General features: G+C 44.5%; 1 protein-coding gene across 1 annotated transcript in view; it reads right to left on the minus strand.

The window, feature by feature from the left end:
* The window catches only part of LOC126452257 (uncharacterized), a 111,826-nt gene that overhangs the window by 77,166 nt on the left and 9,432 nt on the right, over positions 1–25,228 (minus strand). Inside the window, exon 2 of the mRNA XM_050091049.1 lies at positions 5,741–5,920. Coding sequence (XP_049947006.1) covers positions 5,741–5,920 — 180 coding nt within the window. The remainder of the gene's footprint in view (positions 1–5,740; positions 5,921–25,228) is intronic.

Here is a 25,228-nt window from a genome sequence, read left to right on the forward strand (position 1 = left end):
CCCAAATTGCATCCTTACGGACCACAGTGGCATCAACTACACCTACACCAAGAGGTTCTGTTTTGGGGTCTTGCAAGAGGACCACTGCTACATTCTGATTCTCCCCTTTTTTCAACCAAAAGTGCTGTGTCTCATGCACGCTGCCCATTGGGACCTGTTTTGAATGAAGAGTACTCTGGTCAAATATTGACTTCATCATCACAGAACTGGCTTGCCAATGTTCTGCCTATTGGGACTATCAAGCTGCACCTCCTTAGGAGTCCTCTTCCTGGCCTGACACTCGGGAGCTGTGGGAGTATACCCACTTTATTTTGCTGCCATATTTTTCACTTCCTTTTTATGTTCCATGTGTCTCCAGTTGCCCTTGAAAAAAATCTTTACCCCTGAAGGGACCCCATGCATTTGGTTTCTGATAATCAGACAGTGTTTATCTTACATGACTTCGAACAGATTTATGCCCATAGTGAGATACAACACATTTGCATCACAGTTTTCACCATGCCTTCAACAGTCATGTGGAATCATATATCTGCTGCTTCAAAACCTAGCTTCACAAGGAAATGATGTCTAATGCTGCACCTAATTCCCTCTGTCATTTTCTAGCAACTTACAGGGCCACCCCAATAAACGGTGACAACCTGACATAGGGTTGTCCCAAGAGCACTGTCTTGGATGTGCAGTTCAAACTGCCAGCACTCATCATTGCCGAGCTCTCTGCCTTCCAGATACGTACCATGGTGTGGGCTAGTAATTTCAGACACCAACCCATCTGGATCCATGGGTGATCTCCACTGTGATGTTTATTGAACCTTCCACCTATAGACTTCCTAGTTGCCATTGAAATCAACTTTGCCTTCACCATTCTGTTCAGCAGCCACTTGCTTTGCTGTCCCAGACTGATGCTCCAGTCCTGTGTCTTTTCGTGAATCTTCCATTGAGCTTCGCCCTGCCCTGGCTTTCTGCAGTGATTCACATGGGCATAGACCCACTGCCTTTCCCAGGATTGGTCCATTCTGGATCATGCACCTCTGCATCTTCTCCCTGACAGTTGGTCGCTGCTTGGGATTTGGCGTGGCGATGAGGGGGTTGGGGAGGGTAGTGTTGGTATTATCTGATGTCGCTATGGAAACCGAATAGCAGACATAACATTACTGTCGACTGCAGTGGCACCACTACTCAAGAGGGCACTTGTCATCAGGGATGCTCTCTAATGAGACCACACCAGAATCCAGCATATACTTAAGCCAGCCCAGAGGCTGCCTGGGTCAGTTGTGGTTCAATCTGTGGAGTGTGCAGTGAGGGTGCTATTGGTGTTTATATTGTGGTCTCTTGTAACAGACAAGCCATTGACACTGCAAGGAATGGACTTTGCTGTGGAGTATTGACTTGATTGCACTGTTTCTGAAGAGCATCCTATATGTATATCACTAGTTGTGAATAAAACAGGTTGTGCCTAGATTGGTTGCATATGTAGATCACCTTTTACAAAAGTTATCAAGGGGGTGTTAAATGCTAATCATTCTTGCTTCCAATTTCCTATGCAGACAATGTCAAACCTATGTGATCTGAGGCTTTCCCGGCGAATGTGCTGTATCCAAGGTTCTAGGGTGTCCAACCGGACCCGATCGTCGAAGTTCCATGATATTTCGGCGAATAACCGTTCCGCCATCATCGGAATGATCTTTCTGCGCTGTGTCCGTGGTATTTATGTCCGCGGTGTCCCAAGTCGTACCCCGGCGCGGACGACCAGCGGAGTGCCGCGTGGTGGGAGGGGGGGGGGGGGGGGTTGGGCTAGCTGCAACCACGTCCGGTGGTAGGCGCCGCAGTTCATCTCTGTCCGCCGTCGCAGAAGGATCTCGCGTCCATTCGCGCCATTGCTCTTTGATGGTGTTTAATAATGGTTTCCAGGCCTTGCTAAGCTGAAACCCGGTGTCCCTGTTGATGAGGTTATCTGTTACGCGAATTTCTATGGCCTCCTTGTAGATACTGTCCCAGTAGGCACTTGTGGCCGTCAGAATTTTGTCTCTTTGAATTTCGCTGTGTGTCCGGTTTCAATGCAATGTTCTGCTAGGGCGGAATGGCTGGGTTGGCGTATGCGGGTGTGACGTTCATGTTCCTTGCATCGGTCCTCGAATGTGCGAAGTGTTTGGCCGATGTAGGATTTGCCACAGCCACACGGGATTTTGTATACGTCCGCTTTCTTAAGGCCTACGTCACCTTTTGCCATTCCTAGTAGGTCACGAATCTTTGCTGGTGGTCAGAAGACAGTTTCAATCTTGTGTCGCCTTAACAGTCTCCCTATTTTTGACGACACGTTGCCAGCAAGCGGCAGAAAGGCCCGAACTTGCTTCTCTTCTTCGGGTTGTTCTTCATCTCGGTTCTCGCTGCACTTCTGTTGTCGGAAGGTCCTTTGTATTTGGTGGTTGTCATACCCTTTCTTGCGGAACACGGTCTCCAGGTGTTTGAGTTCCGTTGGCAAGTTCTGTTCATCAGAGATCGAGTGTGCTCTATGTACCAAGGTGTTGAGCATTCCATTGAGCTGCGCCGGATGTGGCAGCTGGAGGCATGTAGGTACAGATCAGTGTGTGTAGGCTTGCTGTACACACTGTGTCCCAGTGAGCCATCAGACCTACGTTCCACTAGGACATCAAGAAAGGGTAGTTTTCCATTTTTCTCAGTCTCCATGGTGAACCGAATGTTACTGTGGACCGAATTTAGATGTTGTAGAAAAATCTGTAGCTGTTCCTGTCCATGTGGCCAGATGACGAACGTGTTGTCCACGTAGCGAAAGAAGCATACAGGTTTCAGAATGAGATTTTCACTCTGCAGCGGTGTGTGCGCTGATATGAAACTTCCTGGCAGATTAAAACTGTGTGCCCGACCGAGACTCGAACTCGGGACCTTTGCCTTTCGCGGGCAAAGGTCCCGAGTTCGAGTCTCGGTCGGGCACACAGTTTTAATCTGCCAGGAAGTTTCATATCAGCGCACACTCCGCTACAGAGTGAAAATCTCATTCTGGAAGCATCCCCCAGGCTGTGGCTAAGCCATGTCTCCGCAGTATCCTTTTTTTTAGGAGTGCTAATTCTGCATGGTTTGCAGGAGAGCTTCTGTAAAGTTTGGAAGGTAAGAGACGAGATAGTGGCAGAAGTAAAGCTGTGAGACCGGGCGTGAGTCGTGCTTTGGCAGCTCAGATGGTAGAGCACTTGCCCGCGAAAGGCAAAGGTCCCGACTTCGAGTCTCGGTCGGGCACACAGTTTTAATCTGCCAGGAAGTTTCATACAGGTTTCAGTTCGGTGGCTTCCAGTGCTCCCTCTTCGAAACTCTCCACGAACAGGTTGGCCACCAGTGGGGAGAGCGGGCTCCCCATGGTTACTCCGTCGGTCTGCTCGTAATATTGACCATTGAAGACAAAGTGCGTAGATGTTGACACGTGCCTGAATAGTTGTGTCATGTCAGGCCCTAATTTCCCACTGATTAAGTGGAGAGAATCTTCCAGCGGGACATGTGTGAATAATGAGACGACATCGAAGCTGGCCATGATGTCGGATTCTTGTACTGTCATCTCCTTCAGGCAGCCAATGAAGCCCGTCGAGTTCCAAATATGGTGCACATATTTCCCCACATAAGGTCTTAGCATGCTCGCCAAGTGCTGCACCAAAAGATACGTCGGTGCCCCTATGTTGCTTGACTATGAGTCGCATCCCTTCTTTGTGTGTCACTAATATTGGTAACACATATTCTCCACGATGTACTTTTCAGTCACCTGAAAACTGAAGCACCAAAGAATCTGGTATAGGCATGTGTATTCAAATGCAGAGACATGTAAACAGGCAGAATACAGCACTTTGGTCGGAAAAGCCTATATAAGACAACAAGTGTCTCGTGCAGTGGTTAGATTAGTTACTGCTGCTACAATGGCAGGTTATCAAGATTTGAGTGAGTTTGAACGTGGTGTTATAGTTGGCACATGAGCGATGCAACACAGCATCACTGAGGTAGTGTTGAAGTGGGGATTTTCCCATACAACCAATTTCATGAGTGTACTGTGAATCTCAGGAAGCCGATAAAATATCAAATCTCCGACATCACTATGGCTGAAAAAAGATCATACAAGAATGGGATGAAAGACGACTGAAGAGAATCATTCAACGTGACAGAAGTGCAACCCTTCCGCAAATTGCTGTAGATTTCAATGCTGGGCCATCAACAAGTGTCAGTGTGAGAGCCATTCAACGAAACATCATTAGTATGGGCTTTCAGAACTGAAGGCCCACTCATGTATCGCTGATGACTGCACGAAATAAAGCTTTACTCCTCGCCTGAGCCCATCAACACTGACATTGGACTGTTGATGACTGGAAACATGTTGCCTGGTCAGACGAGTCTCGTTTCTAATTGTATCGAGTGGATGGACATGAATGGGTATTGAGACAACCTCAAGAATCCATGGATCCTGCATGTCACCTGGGGGCGGTTTAAGCTTACGGAGGCTCTGCAATGGAGCCGGGCATGTGCAGTTGGAATGATATGGAACCCCTGATATGTGTAGATACAACTGTGGGGTGACACATATGTAAGCATCCTGTCTGATCACCTGCATCCATTGATGCCCATTGTGCATTCTGACAGACTTGGGCAATTCCAGCAGGTCAATGCGACACCCCGCACCTCCAGAATTGCTACATAGTGGCTCGAGGAACACTTTCTGAGTTTAAACACTTCTGCTGGCCACCAAACTGCCCAGACATGAACATTATTAAGCACATCTGTGATGCCTTGCAACGTGCTGTTCAGAATAGATCTTCACCCCCTCGTACTCTTACGGATTTATGGACAGCCTGCAGAATTCATCGAGTCAATTCCCTCCAGCAGTAATTGAGACATTAGTCGCATCTCCCCTCAGGTCCCAGCAGGCCCCTCAGTGCTGACTGAATGCCACGTCAGGAGATGAAATTCTGAGCTGAGCAGATGAAAGGAGACAGAATTGTCTGTGTTTACAGACAGTAACCAGTTGCTGAGCATGGTCTACAGGATGAATGAAGGGTCCTGCGTGTCTGCTGTACCACATGGGCCATTTGGATCCTCCAACCTAACACTAGTTTACTGGGAACTCCATCAACAACATATCCATGTGTGACACCACCCTTCCTCACTTAACTTTTATTAATATACGTGCTGCTTTGTAGCATTTATTTATTTACTCTGTTACTCTTTTATCTTCATGTTTCCCTTTCTCTTTCTCCTTTTGGTTTTCTAATGCCCCCTATTCTGCTTTTATCCTAGTTTTTTGTTGCACTATTCTTTTCACTTCTCATTTCTCTTGAACTTAATGTATCTTTACTTCTCTCTCTGTACTTCTTTTGTCTGTGGTCTAAAGTTGACACAGTGCTCACCAATGTACTAACTTTGAGTACCAACTCTTTCTTACACCTCTCCCTTCATCTTTGTCTCCTCTTGCCCTCACAATGGATGGAACCACTCTCAACTTGGGGTCTGAGTAACCTTTGTCAACCGATCCTTGTTTCCTCCCTCAGCAAGTGACTAATAATTCCAAAACTTAGGATAGTTTTTTTCTGTTTTTATTTGCTTTTGAATGTAAGTGCTGGTCAGCCATTTTGTTTCCTTGTAAAATTAATTTTTAAAAAGATTGGCATTGCACCATCATATGAAATGTATTTAGTAACTCCCAACTAACTGGTGAGACTATATATAACAATAAAAAAGAGTCCATATACTGTACCTGACCATGAGTATAAGCCTGTGAGCATAAACAGGGACCTCCTCTCGCCCCACAAGAAAGACGATGTCTGCAGAATCGTGATCCTCGGCAAGCCGAGCGAGGTCTTCCAGTAGTCGTGGCACTCCTGATAGGCTCTTGTCTGGGAAATGCCCAGCAGTAGCTGCTACACGGGTACCCATCCTGCACAGAATTAAAGTGTTTCAGAAGTTCAAATGGTTCAAATGGCTCTGAGCACTATTGGACTTAACATCTGAGGTCATCAGTCCCCTTGAACTTAGAACAACTTAACCCTGACTAACCTAAGGACATCACACACATCCATGCCCGAGGCAGGATTCAAACCTGCGACCGCAGCAGTCGCACGGCTCCGGACTGAAGTGCCTAGAACCGCTCAGCCACCGCGGCCGGCATTTCAGAAGTCTGAGGAGGCATGCAAGCTGGTTTTCTCTGACCACACTGCACAATGACTCATAAAACAGTATTGTCTTGTTTCACTTTACCATGCACCTTTAATGGAAATTTTCTTCTTCTTGTTCTTCCTTCATGATAATTCTGTCAGCATACACAAAGGCATTAATTTACCACTAACAGATAAATTTAGGTATTTTTAAGATAAAAGTAACAGTTATCAAAGTAAAGCCATATATTGAGGTAGGCGGGGAATATCCGAGGGACAGGTTCAGCTGCCTAGTTGGAAAGGTTCACTTTTATCTGATAGTCTGGCACATTTTCTTCACGAATGTGTGTATTGTGTCTTAAGTATGTATGAGGTGTAATCAGAAAGTAACAGCAAATTTTGTTTTTCTTAAAGAATCTTTATTTATTCAACATCAACTTTGTCTCCTTCACAGCAATGCCCCTCAGATATAATATACTAGTGTCAGTGCTTTTTCCAATCTTGGAAGCACATCTGGAACTCACTTTTCATCACGATGTTCATCTCTTTCAGCAATTCTGTTATCATTTCATCAATGATGGCAAAACTATGTCCTTTCATGGTTCTCTTAAGTCTTGGGAATGAATAGAAGTCAGAAGGGGCCATGCCCAGTAAATATGGTCGCTGAGGCATCATAACTGTTTTGTTTGTCAGAAAATCACAGATAAGCAATGAGGTGTGAGCAGAAGCATTAATTAACGAGACTCAGTTTCCATGAGTGGTTTCGCCACAATTATGGTCGTTTTCGTCAGACGGCTTCAGGCAGATGGCGCATAACTTCCAGGTAGAATTCCTTATTGACCGTACGACCAAAAGGCAGGAACTCATGATGCACTTTCCCGTTGTAATCGGACGGAAGAATGAGAAGAACCTTCACACATGATCGAATTCGTCGAATTTGTTTCGGTCTTGGCTCTTCAGGTATTTTTCATTGGGGCAATTGGGCCTTGGTTTCGGCATCGCACCCATATACCCATGTTTCGTCACCTCTTGTAACCTTCTTTAGAAGTTCTGGATTGCTGTCGACTTGATTCAGCAGTTCCTGAGAGAGGTCTACGCAACGTTATATTTGGTAATTTTGCTGCTTCACGTTTCATGCCCAAAACATCCGAAAAAATTGCTTGGCACGAGCCAAAGAAAGTGCCGACGTCGCCAGCAACCTCTCTGATGGTGATTTGGCGATTTTCCCGAAGCATTTTCTTTACTTCTTCCACATTTTGGTCAGTAACTGATGTGTTCGGGCGTCCAGGGCGGTCGTCGTTTTCGTCTTCTCGACCCTCGTTGAAACGTTTATCCTACTCGTAAACTCTTGTCTTAGTCGTAGGAAATTCGCTAAAAGCCACAGTCAATGTTTCGAACGCGATACTGCACTTTATTCCATTTTTCAAGCAAAATTTAATGCAAATTCTTTGATGTATCTTTTTCGAAAGCAAAAATTTACCGAGCTCTCTAAAACACGTATAACCTTTTCAACTGTCAACGATACATTAAATATGCAAAACAGAAATTATGCATAAATGAAAGGGATTGCCCTGGACAGACTAGCGTAGAGACCTGCATCAAACGGGTTTTTGAACCGGTGACTACATCAAGAACAACGTTGTGGTGCACACCTCATGTACCGTACACACTATAGTGTCTCTAAAGATACCTGCTCCAAAATAAGCCAGGCTCTGTTGCCTCTAATCTTGCCAGGTGAAATAAATGCAAATATGGTAGTTGCTGTCATGGTTAATGAAATCTGGAAATTAGGTATAAATTATCTCCAAACAGCCACAATAATCACACAACATACCCAGATAGCCACGCGCATTAAAGCGCCGCTTCCGGAACGGGGAGGTGTGCGGGCCCAGATTGAATCCACCCAGCGGATAAACGACGAGGGTCTGTGTGCAGGCCAGCCTGGATGTGCTGTTTGGGCGGTCTCCCACGCCTCACTAGGTGAATACTGGGCTGATACCCCAGTACCACTTCAGTTACACAGTTCACAAATGTTTAGAAAACTCTCTCACACTTCCACAGGAATAACACTAAATGCACACAACTGAGGTACACAAGTCCGTCCTGGGATGGGAGAAGTGTCAATAGGAAGAGCATCTGGCCACCACTTAAATTAACTATCCCAAATCACTTACTAGCCATGCCGACCCTGCATCGATGTGACACAAAGGTACAAGAAAGAGAAGAAGCCAGAATTACACCTTGGATTAAAGACACAACTTTATGGGAATGCAGGCTTTCTCACCGAATTTCAGTGATGAAATCTTCTCAGACTATCAGCATAGTCGTCTTGTTACAACTTTTTAAACGAAATTTTACTCGTCATCTTCAGGATAACTGTTGAGTTCACGTCCAGTTCGTTTATTGATAGCAATGTACGTCCACAGGCCCTCTGTTGAGGGATCAGTGGATCGGCCAGTCGCATGCCTCCAGGATAGATGATATTCCAGCCACTGCCTCTGCTGCTTTCACGTCACAGTGTTGCTGATGTGAAACTTCCTGGCAGATTAAAACTGTGTGCCGGACCGAGACTCGAACTGGGGACCTTTGTGAGGGCGGGGCGTGAGTCGTGCTTGGGTAGCTCAGTTGGTAGAGCACTTGCCCGCGAAAGGCAAAGGTCCCGAGTTCGAGTCTCGGTCCGGTACACAGTTTTAATCTGCCAGGAAGTTTCATATCAGCGCACACTCCGCTGCAGAGTGAAAATCTCATTCTGTTGCTGATGTATTTTTACAAACACCACATCCATGTGGAACTCAATTGGAAACTACTATCCCAGTTGACAAGATCGTTGTGTACTCTTATTTCGATTGCCTCTTTGATGAACGTACCCCAGAACCAGTTGGTGTGGCACTGCACCTTTGTTTGTTCAAAAACAAACATGTGGCCTTCATTGATGGTGTGCTGTGCACTGCATACTTGTCGGTTCAGCTGAGGTGAACGCCCCCCACATGTTCTGAGCTGTGCTGTGAGTTATGTCGCTGCATCTGCCAATGTACCGCATGCCACACTTGCAACTCATGATGCAGACGCCAAGTGCCCATAGCTCTAGTTGATCTTCGACTGACACGAGCATAATCTCGGTTTTAACTGTTGAGTGGAAAATGGTATTTATGTTGTGTGTCTCCATTATCCTAGCAGTCCTGGCTGTTAGTGGGCCTGCACACAGAGGGAAATCTGCAAGCAGAAAGCTACCCTGAAATAATACAAGTTCCGCCGACTTCCAGGTGCTTGCCTGCAGAATGTCGACACAAGTGAGTCGAGGATTACCATCAGTTTGACGGGAAAAGAACTGGATAAGGCGACAACATCCGTGCTGGAAAAAACGTCTGATTTTTCCACCAGGTCCAAGATCATATCACCTAAGTGAGAGATTAGCAGCAGCTTCTAGCAAGCCATGTGCGGTCTCCCCTCTGATACCACTGAACAGTTCAGAAGGGAGACCAGCAGGGCCCTTGAGAAAGCCAAAACGCCAAAGCATGCTGTCTCAGTGGCAGAATGCAAGCTATACATTCCCTTTTTGAGGATAATGACACAGTCGTCCTAGCAGCTGACAAAGGCAATGCAACAATGCTGTTACAGTCAGGGAATGTTGGCAAACGTTTGAGATGCTATTACAGCATCCAGAATAGAACCAAGTGAAGAAGTATTCTGCACCAAATGTGACAAGGAATACCATCTCACTCCTCAACAACTCAGGTCCAGACAAGGTGAAGTGACCATGTGATCTCGTTGCCAAAAGTACTCATGACCTGTCGGGACAGTGCATGGTACTGATGCAGAATAAAAGGAATGAGAGAATACAAGCTCTCGGAAATTATTATGTTATACTTAACTTCAATAAAATGACTCCTTGATGATTTCCAGATACAAGTCTTTCGTAAAGAATGCTGCGACTACACTGTGTCGATACTAGAATGATCTAGACTACAGCTACACAACAGTTCACCAAGAAACCGTCTTCCACTCTGTAGGAACTGGACACAACTGCGGTTGGGCGATCGCTTTGTCCTCATGATCCTTAGCACCGGAGGTGCCTCAGCTCAAGGGACATGGCACTAGTGTGGCTATTGGTTGGCTGGCGCTGGTCGCTGTCCCTGTCGGATGACTGTGGATCTCCCATTACCAACCTCTGAACCTAAATGATTGCCCCCTGGACAGTATCAACTAGCTATGATGCCACACGGAGATATGGCCAACTGGTTTACCCCAGACCACCAGTAACACCATGGCCTTATGGCTTCCCGTAAATACACAGAGAGGGAATTCCACTATGTCAGATACTGAACATTAAAAATTCGCCAACGTAAGGCATAAACATACACCTAGCACAGCTACCAAAACTTCTCATGCACAACTTTCCACTCTACGTCGAAAAAAACGTCAGTGAAAGTGAATGATCTATTAGTCAACTCCTACGTCACTTCTCTTCACGTGGGTACATCTAGAAGATTCTACTGTATTACTAGAATCACTTTGAGAGCGACATGGTGAAACTGTTTCAACATGCATTCACCACCAGCTACTTCCGGTTTGACAAAGTTCTATGAACAGGTAGACGCTGTCACCATGGGATCTCCTCTAGCACCAGACATCGATAACCTACATAAGGAACAACTTGAGGAAACAGCTTTCAGAATCACACACCTGACACCAAAGGGATTTACAGTTATATGGACGTCACATTCTTGGTTTGGCTGCATGAAGAAGGAAACCAATAAGAATTCCTGTGCCTCCCTAACAGCATACACAAAAACATCAGGTTCATCATGAAATAGAAAAAACGGACGCCTAGTCATCCTAAACATAGTGATAGAGATCCCCGATTTCAAGCTGGGACATTCTGTCTGTAGGAAGAGGACACACATGCATGTGTACATAAATGCAAATAGCTGCCACCATCCAATGTAATGCAAATCTGTGCTAATAATCCTGGTACAAAGAGCGTGAGCCGTATACGACGAGTTACAGCTTCTGCTGGTCGAAGATGCAAATAATATGGACTCTCCAGCCTACCAAGAAGAAGAAACAAAAGAACCCAAAAGGAGAAACCAAGCGCCTGTCGCTCCTTCCGTACACAGGATCGGCCACAACCAAGATTGCCAGGATACTGGAGAACATAAAAGTCAAATTCTCGTCAACAATCAAAATCAAGACTATGTTCCAAGTTAGTCAAAGACCATCTAGGGCTAGGGGCACCTGGTGTCTACAGCATCAGTTGCGAGTGTGGCGTCCATTACATCGATCAGACATAGCAATACGTCACGAAGCACTGTTCAGAACATGTGAGGAGCGTTCACGTGGGCTAAACCAACAAGTCTGCAGTGACAGAACAGAGGTTCATCGAATGCCACATGTTTGTTTTGGAAATCTTGTCAACCAGGACAGCAGTCTCGATCCGAATTTCACATGGCATGTGTCCTTAGCAAGTATATGTCAAGGACATTCTGATGTGAAAGCGGCGGAGGGAAAAGACAAGACAGCTCCGGGACTCCGCGCCCAGGCGCCGCTCCACCCGTTTTGGGTCTTCAGCAGAAGGTCCAGTTGCTGTAAAGGAACAAACTGGACATGTACCTAATCCGACTATTCGCCATAGGATGATAAGGAAATTTGTCGAAACGTTGCAACAACATGACACCACAATTCGGATAATAACCCCAGAAGTTTTCATCGACAGCACGAGGCCACTGAATAATAGCTTAAATATATATTGCGTAAATGATGCTTATCATCATTCCTGTTGACAACAGCTCGAATTGTTGATTATGCAGCTGAGGGTCTACTAAATGTTTCAAATGGCTCTAAGCACTCTGGGACTTAACATCTGAGGTCATCATATAGAACTACTTAAACCTAACTAACCTTCAGAATATCACACAGTGCTGGTCACAGTAGGATTTGGCAACTATGAAAACAAGCATTAGAAGCTCTCGACGTGTGCAGGTGAGCATTATCTTGCTGCAATGTAAGCCCAGGATGGCTTGCCATGAAGGGCAATAAGATGGGGCGTGGAACATCATCGACGTACCGCTGTGCTGTAAGTGTGCCGTTGATGACAACCAAAGGTGGCCTGCTATGAAAAGAAATAACTCCTCAGATCAGTCAAGTTGATATCGAACGACTGTCCAGGGCGTCTCCAGACGCGTCTTCTGGCTGGAATCTCATTGAATGAAGTGGAATTGTCTTCAGTGATGAGTCCCGCTTCCAACTGACCTCCGATGACCAGCGAAGAGACGCCCTGGACAGCGGTGGGATACCAACCAGGCTGTCGCCCACTCTATGGCCCGACAACCATGAGCGATGGTTTGAGGTGCGATTTCATTTCACAGCGGGACACCTTTGTCATTCGCGGCACCCTTACAGCACAGCTGTACGTCGGCGAAATTCTACGCTCAGTTTTGTTGCCCTTCGTAGTAAGCCATCCTGACATTTCAGCAAGATAACGCCCATTGGCACACGGCGAGAGTTTCTACTCCCTGTTTTCATGTTTTTCAAACCCTACCTTGGCCAGCAAAGTCGCCGGATCTCTCCCCACCTGAGAATGTTTGGAGCATTATGGACAGGACTCTCCGACCAGCTCGAGATTTTGACGATCTAACACACAAATTGGAAAAAAATTGAGCACGATAGTCCTCAGGAGGGCATCCAATAACTCTATAAATCATCCAGTTTTTCTGAAATTTTAATTATTTGTTTGTATATGTACATCATATCTACTAACTTCCATCCCATTCGGATAACTCGTTCTTAGTGCTTCGTTTTTTTAATCTTAGAGTGTATCTGTTGTGATACCAGACACCTTATAGCCAGCAGCTCTTCTCAGATGGTTCAAATGGCTCTGTACACTATGGGACTTAACTTCTGAGGTCATCAGTCCCCTAGAACTTAGAACTACTTAAACCTAACTAATCTAATGACATCACACACATCCATGCCCGAGGCATGATTCGAACCTGCGACCGTAGCGGCTCGCGGTTCCAGACTGTAACGCCTAGAACCGTTCGGCCACCCTGGCCGGGAGCTCTTCTCAAAGACCTCATTCCCACATCTTGCATTCTTCGTTCATTTATAGCTGTTACTGTGTATGTCGCATTGGAATGTAGTACAGGCGGTATTGCCAATGATTTGTAGAGCTTTATTAAGGTTTCTTTTCCCCTTCTTTTTATTCATTGTTCTGTATATAGTTATAACAACAAAGGGTGTCTCCCAATTCACATTCCAGGCTTCTAGGCGTTGTAGAGGGGACTCGGTAGATAAAGTTTTCATAAGGGATCCATGTCCAGGGACGAACCATTTGGATATAAAATAAGTTTGAAGGTCGGATCACTTTCAAATTTTCAAATGTGGAGTACAGGAAGAATTCCTGTTTAAATACCTCTGTGTCTGCTCCTATCCATCCAATTTTGTCTTCACAGTCCCTACGGGAGCATAGGTTAGGGCAAAAAGAGTAAGTTTAGACGAAACCTCGTAAAGACCGATTACAGTTTCGTATCAAGCATACGTGGCTGTAAACCTTAAACACTTGAGACAATGAATTCCGAACACGTTTCCCTTAACGACTTTTTACTGCCGATGCTGTATTTTCCACTATATACTTTTATTAATACAGGGTATCCCAAAAAGAATGACCTGATTTTAACTTGTAATAATATTGAGACAGTGTCACTAGGTAACTGAAACAGCGCTAGATGTAAACGGCATGGCCTAGAGGTTCAGAAAAAATCTGCTAGATGTCGCTACGAGCGCTGACCTGGAGCGTGCAGCCAATCTCGCACAATATGGCGTCCGTACAACAAAGGCGTATTGTGTTATTGAATTTAGTCGTACTCAATCAGCGATCGCAGTTCCGCGGGCGTTTCATATTCGATTTCATGCTAAACCACCATCACAAAAGAACATTCGACAGTGGTATAAACAATTTGAAAACACAAGGTGTCTCTGTAAAGGCTAAAGTCCTGGTCGGCCACAGGTCCCTAAACAAACAGTGGAACAAATCCGACGAGCATTTCAGCGGAGCCACCACAAGTCTACGTGTTGTGCTAGCCGAGAACTTGCGCTACCGCGCATGGCAGTGTGGCGTGTGTTACGGTGTCGTTTCGCCCTCAAACCATACCAATTAAAACTGGTACAAGCTCTTCAAGATACTGACAAAGTGAAGCGAGTGGACTTTCGCAGTGCTATTCTAGCGGACATGGAACAATGAGGAAACTTTCCATATTAGCGGTAAGGTTCATCGTCATAATGTGTGTATATGGGGGGGCTCGAAAATCCTCATGAAACAATTAAACATGAACGTGATTCACCAAAAGTGAATGTTTTTGTGCTGTTTCGCAAAGCAGGGTTTATGGACCCCACTTTTTTGAGGATAAACCATAACAGGACAATCATATCTTGCAATGCTACAGATCTGGTTATTCCCACAATTTGACTCTGACAATTTCATCTGTCAGCAAGATGGGGCTCCACCACACTGGCACAACAACATGCACAGTTTCCTCAATGCCAACGTGCCTCAACATTGGATAGTGCATACACGACTGCGAGACCAGGCGTTACATTCTTGGCCTCCTAGGTCCCCTGACTTAACACCATGTGATTTCTTCCTGTGGGGATATGTTAAACAATGTGTTTGCGTTCCTCCCTTACCTCGTGACACTTATGAACTAAAAACCGGAATATCAGGTGCTGTAGCTTCAGTGACAGAAGACACCTTATGCTCAGTCTGGGATGAATTCGGCTATTGGCTATATGTCGTCCATGCACCCAATGGAGGACATACTTAACATTTGTGATGGCTTTTTATAAACTTCTGTCTTTTCTGAGTAATTTAATATGCAATTTGATGGTGTTAAGCCCTTCTTCCTAATAAGTAATTCTATTTAAAATCGGGTCATTCTTTTTGGGACGCCCTGTATTCTTCGTTTTATTATACTTACATTTCTTACCTGCTGTCGACATTTACGGGGGTTGGACAAAAATATGGAAACGCCCGAGAAACACATCCCTGAATATAAATGCTGATGATAGTCAAGCCTGCAGGTTTCCCTGTCGTATTTGCCCACTAACGGCACCTGTGCAGTGCCCTTAGTACGCTCCATGTGTGTCAGCAGTGGTCAGAAAAGTGTTCTGTGTAGTAGCGAGTGCATTATGTCGACGCTAAACGAAGTCGAACGTGGGTAAATTGTTTGTGCTCGTATGGTGGGTGCTTTCGTAACCAAGACAGCCGACGTTTTGATGTTTCGAGAGGCACCGTATCGAATATTTATACCGATACGAGGAAAACATTACCAGCTGTGTTATAATGCGGACGAAAGCGTGTGTTGAGTGATCGTGACGGGCGATCACTGAAGAAGAATGTGACGAAAAATATGGGGACGACAAACAGAAAAGTCACCGCAGAAATGACTGTCGCACTCCTGAACCTTGTCAGCAACAAAACAACACGAAGGGGGCGCTAGAAGCAGCGAAAAGCAGGGCGACCTGGAATTCCAGAACCACACATCAGTGATGCAAATACTTGTAACAGGTAAACAGGGTGTCAAAGCCATAAAACATGGACAGTGGACCACTGGAAGAAAGTCATTTGGTCAGATGAATCTTGTTTCACGGTGTTTCCAATTTCTGGCCGAGTTCACATTCCGATAGTGAAACATGGTGGGGGTTCGGTGAGGATTTGAAGAGATTAGACTACATTAGATTCAGTTTTCATTCCAAAGACCTGAGCATGAGATGATTCTCGTGTTGAATATAATACTTACTACCCCGATCATTTGTCAGGAGATTGTAAAAATAAGTGAATACCATACAGTAAACTGGAACCGCTAATATTTACAGAATTAATACGCTGTCAGAATGAAACATTGTTAAGCACTATTAATAAACTTATCATACACAAAATACCTAATACTGACTGTTGGGGCAAAGTGCTGTCAAAACTGAAATTTAACAGACACTTTTACTTAAGCTAGCCTAACAGCCCCTGATGAGATATTCATCTATAGAGTAGATGGAGTTGCCTATCAAAAAGTCTTTCGAATTATGTTTTAACTGTGCTTTATCTGAAACCAAGTTTTTAATGGTTGATGGCAATTTATTGAAAATGTGTGTACCTGAATATTGGACCCCTTTTTGGACCAAGGTAGGTGATTTGAGGTCTTTATGTAGATTGTTCTTATTCCTAGTATTGACGCTATGTATTGAGCTATTGGTTGGAAATAGAGATATATTACTTGCAATTAATTTCATTACGGAATATATATACTGAGAAGCAGTGGTTACAGTACAAAGTTTCTTGAACAGGTTTCCACATGATGTTCTTGAATTTACACCACAAATGATTCTTACTACAAGCTTTTGTACACTAAAAACTTTTGCTCGGTTTGATGAGTTACCCCAGAATATGAATACGTATGACATAATAGAATGAAAGTAAGAAACTATGCCACTTTTATATATTTATATCTCCTACATCTGACCTCATTCTCACTGCAAATACAGACTTGTTTAGGCGCTTAAGTAATTCTGTGGTATGCCCTTACCAACTGAATTTATTATCGAGTTGTAATCCCAGAAATTTAACACTGTCAACCTCCTCGATCTGCATGTCTTCATATGTTATATTTATGTTGGAAGGAAGTCTCTTACACGTTCTGAACTGCATCCAGTGGGTCTTTTAAAGTTTAATGACAGTGAATTAGCTTAACCCATTTTATAAGTGTTAGTGAAAATTTGATTAGTACCCCTTTCTAAATCTGTAATTGACTTGCTACTTATTGCAAGGTTTGTATCATCTGTGAACAAAACAAACTGAGCATCTGGCAATGTAACAGACAAGAGGTCAATAATGTACACAAGGGAAAGCAATGGACCCAAGATGAAACCTTGAGGAACATCACACGTAATTAATTCCCAATCAGATGAAGACTGGCTGCTTACTGCACAGGTATTTCGCAACAACACCCTTTAGATAAAACCCAAACCATTTCGCAGCACCACCGGTGACACCGTAATAATCTACACTACTGGCCATTAAAATTGCTACACCAAGAAGAAATGCAGATGATAAACGTGTATTCATTGGACAAATATATTACGCTAGAACTGACATGTTATTACATTTTCACGCAATTTGGGTGTATAGATCCTGAGAAATCAGTACCCAGAACAACCACCTCTGGGCGTAGAAACGGCCTTGATACGCCTGGGCATTGAGTCAAACAGAGCTTGGATGGCGTGTAGAGGTACAGCTGCCCATGCAGTTTCTACACGATACCACGGTTCATCAAGAGTGGTGACTGGCGTATTGTGATGAGCCAGTTGTTCGGCCACCATTGACCAGAGGTTTTCAATTGGTGAGAGATCTGGAGAACGTGCTGGCCAGGGCAGCAGTCGAACATTTTCTGTATTCAGAAAGGACCGCACTGGACATGCAACATGCGGTCGTTCATTATCCTGCTGAAATGTAGGGTTTCGCAGGGATTGAATGAAGAGTAAAGCCACGGGTCGTAACACATCTGAAATCTAACGTCCACAGTTCAAAGTGCCGCCAATGCGAACACTAATATGACCTATTCTTGAGTACTGCTCTAGCGTTTTGGATCCCTATCACGTCGGATTGAGGGAGGACATAGAAGCAATTCAGAGGCGGGCTGCTTGATTTGTTACTGGTAGGTTTGATCATCATGCGAGTGTTACGGAAATGCTTCAGGAACTTGGGTGGGAGTCTCTAGAGGAAAGGAGGCGTTCTTTTCGTGAATCGCTACTGAGGAAATTCAGAGAACCAGCATTTGAGGCTGACTGCAGGACAATTTTACTGCCGCCAACTTATATTTCGCAGAAAGACCACAAAGATAAGATAAGAGAGATTAGGGCTCGTACAGAGGCATATAGGCATTCATTTTTCCCTCGTTCTGTTTGGGTGTGGAACAGAGAGAGAAGATGCTACTTGTGGTACGAGGTACCCTCTGCCACGCACCGTATGGTGGATTGCGGAATATGTATGTAGATGTAGATAAGGTGACCGAGACGTGTAACCAATGGCACCCCATACCATCACGCTGGTTGATGCGCCAGTATGGCGATGACGAATACAAGCTTCCCATGTGCATTCACCGCGATGTCGCCAAACACGGATGTGACCATCACGATGCTGTAAACAGAACCTGGATTCATCCAAAAAATGACGTTTTGCCATTCGTGCACCCAGGTTCGTCGTTGAGTACACCATCGCAGACGCTCCTGTCTGTGATGCAGCGTCAAGCGTAACCGCAGCCATGGTCTCCGAGCTGATAGTCCATGCTGCAGCAAATGTCGTCGAACTGTTCGTGAAGATGGTTGTTGTCTTGCAAACGTCCCCATCTGTTGACTCAGGGATCGAGACGTGGCTGCAAGATCCGTTACAGCCATGCGGATAAGATGCCTGTCATCTCGAGTGCTAGTGATACGAGGCCGTTGGGATCTAGCACGGCGTTCCGTATTACCCTCCTGAACCCATCGATTCCATATTCTGCTAACAGTCATTGGATCTCGACCAATGCGAGCAGCAATGTCGCGATACGATAAACCGCAATCGCGATAGGCTCCAATCCGACCTTTATCAAAGTCGGAAACGTGATGGTACGCATTTCTCTTCCTTACACGAGATATCACAACAACGTTTCACCAGGCAACGCCGGTCAACTGCTGTTTGTGTATGGAAAATCGGTTGGAAACTTTCCTCATGGCAGCACGTTGTAGGTGTCGCCAGCGGCGCCAACCTTGTGTGAATGCTCTGAAAAGCTAATCATTTGCATATCACAGCATCTTCTTCCTGTCGGTTAAATTTCGCGTCTGTAGCACGTCATCTTCGTGGTGTAGCAATTTTAATGGCCAGTAGTCTTATTTAAGACAAAGGTGTGGTTCAAACAGTCAAAGGCTTTTGATAGGTCACAGAAAATCCCGGTAGCCTCTAATTTATTATCTAATGAATTGGGCAGCCATATCGTAGTACTCCATGGACCCATGGTTACTCGGCGAGGTCGCGTTATAGCCAAGGATTATGTGACCATTTTGGCTCATCAGATCCATCTCATGTACAGTATTTGTTTCCCATTGGTGGTGCTGTGTTGCATGACGATGGGGCTCCAGTTCACACAGGCACCGTCGACCTCGTACCATTTTCACCGCATTGTCGACATAATATCCAGAACATAATTGTTAAAAGATTCTTGTATTGTGGTAAAGAGCTCAGTTTTCAAAGAATCTATACAATTCTGCAAAGATTTAAACTATTTTCTGTATTTGTAGTTCAATACTAACTGAGTAATATTTTCAATTCAATACTCGCGCTTATAAACAAACTGGTATGCATCGCCCAGGTTTGGTTTCGTGAGAGGGAGGATGAATTGTCGCATCCTCCCTGGCTGCCACAGTCACCAGATCTCAATATTATTAAGTCTTCGTGGTCTATTCTAGAGGGAAGGGTGCGTGATCGCTATCCATCCCCATCCTCAACTCGCCACTATTTTGAGGGTAGGATGGTATACGATTCCCCACAAAACCATATAGGACCTGTACTTATCCTTTCCAAGGCGACTGGAAGTTGTTTTGAACGCCACCCTGTACCGTATTAGGAATAATAACGTGTTGTGTGTTTTGAGTTTCCATGTTTTTGTCCACCCGGCGTACCTCACTAAAATAGTCACTAGTATTCGATATAACTTTATTCCATTCACGTATCTGCCTATGCTCCTTGAGACTAGACCATCTGTCTCACTTTCCCGACTCTATGCGCTACATTCAACTCTTAAAACCAAATGCGCGCTCTAATCGTAGAAACTTGCATTGTTCACACGACAATGCCCAACAGTTTCTGCGTCTCAAGGAACTTGGCCCCTTACTATGAACAGTAATAACGGTATTATTACACTTCCCAGGGGGACATTAAATATTACTTAGGTATCCGTAGATGTCTTTCTTCTCCAGGATAGAGTGCTATCATGCCTGTGAGGAAATTTTCAAATCATCCACAAAACGATTTAATATGCCATAAGAATATATTTTCTTTAGAATGCGCCGATGTGATACCGAATCAAAAACGTTTCGTAAAGCTAGAAAATGAAAATCAACCTGATAGCCTCTGTCCATAACGCTGAGTACGAAGTGTGTTCTAAATGTAACGGGAATTTTGTAATCTGGCGTGTTGTATTAATCCGATTCACGAACTTTTTAATTGTTGTGTTGGTAAACATGCCTGAAAAGTATCTGTACAATTTAGCTGTTTCGGTTGTGTAATCTGTTGTTAGGTATTAAAACGGTGACATGTGTCTTATTTACTTTGCATAAAAATGTACCAGAAAATTTGTATTAAATTTTGCCATAAGAAGTGGAGCAAAGTTTTATGAACGTGAAATATCGCTTTTGTTGCTTCTGCTATGAGTAAAACATGGTTTGCGAGTGGTCTAAGCGATTCGAAGTAGGATGTGGTGGTGGTTAGTGTTTAACGTCCCGTCGACAACGAGGTCATTAGAGACGGAGCACAAGCTCGGGTTAGGGAAGGATTGGGAAGGAAATCGGCCGTGCCCTTTCAAAGGAACCATCCCGGCATTTGGCGGAAACGATTTAGGGAAATCACGGAAAACCTAAATCAGGATGGCCAGAGACGGGATTGAGCCGTCGTCCTCCCGAAGTGGGATGTGGAGACGTTGAAGATGGCGAGGCCCCATGGGCTTCCCAGCACATTATCAACCAATGAAATCGTGGAAACAGTGGAAGTAATGATAACACACGATTAGCGCATCACAATCATAGAAGTCGCTGATGATTCTGTCATATCAACTGTCGGCTCTTTTGCGTATGAAACGTGTGACAGCAAAATTTGTTCCAAAATTGCTGAATTTCAAAGAAAGCAGTGGCGAATGCAAACTGCTCGCGAGTCACTACATGGAGTCAACATGTTTGCATTACTACTGAAAACGTGCCATATTACGTGATGAAACACGAATTTAAGGATATTACAACGTGCGTTTATAATTAACGCAACAAATTTTTTTCTGAAAGCAAGTTGGTTTTATTGAAGATTCCAATACATCATGTTATTTCCCACTCTTTTGGCTACAATAACCTATTTTTCTAGATAATCTCCGTTCAGTGCGACCGCCTTACGTCACCTTACTGGGAGGACTTGTATGCTCGCTTGGGACCACTCTACTTATCGATGCCAGAGCCAACGTCTTGCTGCACCAGTTAACGTCCCCAGAGACTGTAGTAACATTGCCACAGATACTACTACAACGCCGCGCCAGCACAAGGTTGGCAGTCCGTCGTCTGCCAAGCACAGCGCACTCTAGCGGGCTGTGCAGCTCGACGGACCTGGAGTGTGCCTCGCTCACTTCTTAGCTAGATTTCAATCTAGGCAGACGCACTTTCATAATCGGCCCTCAGCCAGTTCTGCAGTGTTTGCATTGATTCTCTGAGGAGGGCCCATCAGGCTGAGAAAATGTTGTATTAGTTCATGGTATTCCATGTTACGAGATTGTCAGTTCATAGCCGCAGCTGCAGTCCTACAAACTACTGAAGATAAGTAGTTTCATTGTACTATGTGTTTCTTGAATAATAATCCTTCTCAGTGTGCCGTACCGCATATTATGCAACCTGGACTCCTTCAGCTCCTATCAACTCGACCTCCTACTTATTTGCATTTAGTAACGAGCTGAAAACACCCACGCGTTTTGTGCCTCTAAACAGTGAGGCACAATAAAATGCATCCTTCATTGGGCCAAAGTGATAGAAGTCGGAAGTTGCGAGTTTCAGGTTCTAGGTTGGATGAGGAAGAGCAGTCCAATGAAGGTTTGCTCCTCTCAGGTGCACAAACATGTTTGAGGCCTTGTGCTGTCATGGAGAAGGAGTCTGTTTCCATTTTTGCGGCGACGCATTTCCTGAGCATAGCACAATATAGTTCAGAGTTGATCATTGCAGTGTGACAGACGACATGAAACAGAGTAAAGCTTCCAGAGTCCCAGAAGACCATCACAATGACTTTACCTGATGAGGATGAGGCTCTGAACTACTTGAATGGAGAGATACAGTATACTGCCACTCCATGGCTTTCTTGTTTAAATCCCGTTCGAAGTGATGAACCTATGTTCCATCGCCTGTGAAGATGTTCGACAAAAAATTGTCATGATCAGGCTCATAATGCACGAGCAATTCTACAGAGATGGTAGTACTAGGTCAAAGTTCATACAGCCTCACGTTGCATTCTTGCCAAATTGATTCAAGATGGTGGCGATAAATATGGCAATGTTGTGATGTCATGGTGGGAAGTTCAAATTTTGGCGGGAAAATAGGTCGATTGGGGAGCACACTGTTGGCAGACCTATGACAACATGTTCCCAATTCCAACAAATGGTCAAAACACGGTTCTGTCACACTGATTCAGGTCACTCTGTTTCTACACGGATTGCAGAAGTTGGTAGATACAGCTCTCTCCGACTTCTGCTCAGTCCCGGCTTAAATTGGAACGATCACATGCGCAAAGCTGCAGAAATGGCAGCAGCTACAAGAGGCATAGGGACTATCTAAAATTTCACTATAGCAGACAGGTTCGAAGAAGGTGACTCGTTTCTAGATATGAAAGTGGCAGAAATATGATTCACTAGTGGCTGTAATTATTAAAGGACTTCTGCATCGGATAAAATGCAAGTATGTGGTTGAATGGAAAGACTCGATTCCAAATCATTGACAACATTTCTACTGGTAAACTTAGTACTAGAGATCTGAAAAGCTAGAGAACATTTTTTACTACCTCAATCACTGTTTGTGATCCTTCTCAATCAACCATCGCCTATAACTCAGTGGATATATCACCAAACCTCTGACATGACATCAAGAGAGAATGCGTTATAAATACTGAAGAAATATCTAGCGGCGGCATGAGGGAGTTGCAAATACCAAGTCCCTTAGCTGAACCACTTCCCAAATTCGGTAATTTTATTACGAAGTTTACCGTCGGCGACGTGTAACCGCACCGCACTGATCATATACACTTTGGCGGTCACCGTCTGTATTCAGTGTCACGGTATTTGTCTGGGAAAAACCACTTCATTCGTAGGTAATGCCATACCTTGATTTATAACGCCAGTATGGCCTTTAACATGGATACTTGTGTGCACCTGTAGAACCAAGACCGCTTATCACAGTAACACAGTGTAGTTGTTGCAATAGTGTTTTTTAACATCTGGTGGTTTGTAAGACGATTACGCCAAATCGCTAGCAATCTGTTATTGGGAGAGTATTATATTGATTTCAAAATTAAATATCTCGAAAACAATGATCGATAGAGGAACGCAGTAAACAGTATGTTTATTGTGAAAGCTGTAAGAAGTTTATACAGCAGTTTGAAATAATAGTTACAAAAGCTGCTAACAGATGGCGCTGTAATCGCCATACGTAATGCCTAGTATAAATAGTGATACGAAGCCCAGAGCGATCAGTTCCACTATTGAAACGTGAAAGGAGCTTAGCGTACCGAGGGAAGAGATTAAAACCATGTACTCCATTGAACAACGCGTTTTTCTGATGCTAGAGTACCACAGGTTAGAAGAGAGTCCTACGGCAACAAGGCGATGTTTTCAAGCACGATTTAATGTTCCAAAAGGACCCGATGCGAAAACCATACGTACGCTCTTCGCAAAATTTCAACGAACAGGCAGCGTAACTGATGATCTAGTGGGGCATGTTGGCCGCAAGCAAACCGCAGTTACGCCTGAAAATATCGCCACAGTTTCTGGAATTATTCAGCGAAATCCAATGTCATCCGTCCGTAGAAGTGCATCTGAGACTGGTTTGAAGCGTTCCAGCACGCAGAAAATACTGAGAAAGAGCCTACACATGTTTCCATTCAAAATTCAAACGCACCAGGCCATACCCGTACGAGCTGTGCAACAAAGGGTTGCCTTTGCTAATCAGATGCTCACAATGATTGATAGTGAAGGATTTGATGTTGACTGCATCTGGTTTACAGATGAAGCACACTTCCACCTGAATGGATACGTGAATAAGCAGAAATGGCGATTTTGGGGTTCCGAAAAGCCATATTGGTGTGACGCGAAACCCCTGTATTCTCCTAAAGTTACTGTGTGGGCTGCAGTATGCAGCAGAGGCATTATTGGCCCTTTTTTCATTCGAGAAACGGTCACTGGCGCACGTTACGTTGCAATTTTGGAACAATTTGTCGCCACGCAGCAAGCGTTAGAGGATCGACCATGTACTGAATGGTTATGCAAGATGGAGCCCGACCACATCGGACCGAACAAGGGTTCGCTTTCTTGAGGAATACTTCGGGAATCGAGTCATTGCTTTGGAATATCCCAAATTTACTGGTGCAGGCATGGATTGGCCTCCATATTCGCCGGATTTGACTCCCTGTGACTTTTTTTTTGTGGGGCACAGTGAAAGACATGGTCTACCCGAAGCATCCAGCCACGCTGGAAGAGCTTGAATCGGCGATCTCTGTGGCATGTGAATCCATTTCGGTTGAGATACTACGAAATGTGATGGCGAATTTCATTTTTCGTTTGCGCCACCTCTGTAGTGCCAATGGTGAACATTTTGAAAACATTTGTGATGTGATTGTTTGCAAAGATTGTTTTCATACGATTATTTAACTTATGTATGCTGATATGAGCTGTACAGCGTACTGCGCCATCTGTTAGCAGCTTTTGTAACTATTATTTCAAACTGCTGTATAAACTTCTTACAGCTTTCACAATAAACAAACCGTTTACTGCATTCCTCTATCGATCTTTGTTTTCGAGATATTTAATTTTGAAATCAGGGAGCCCTTTTCTGGACACCCTGTAGTTATAGGGGATGTGTGATAGGTCCGCCTTGAGCATCAGGCCTGTAAAGTACGTGTTTGTGTTCCGACATGTGCAAAGGGAATGACTATGTCCAGTCATAAGGAAGGTATGGATTTGACGTGGAATGCTGTGATAGTAAAGGGAAGAGTATGTCAAGTCATAAGAATGTTACAGATATTTGTATTTCCAGAGCCACAGCCGTCAGCAGGGTGTATT

The sequence above is a fragment of the Schistocerca serialis genome, unplaced genomic scaffold, assembly GCF_023864345.2.
Source record: "Schistocerca serialis cubense isolate TAMUIC-IGC-003099 unplaced genomic scaffold, iqSchSeri2.2 HiC_scaffold_843, whole genome shotgun sequence".
NCBI lineage: Eukaryota > Metazoa > Arthropoda > Insecta > Orthoptera > Acrididae > Schistocerca > Schistocerca serialis.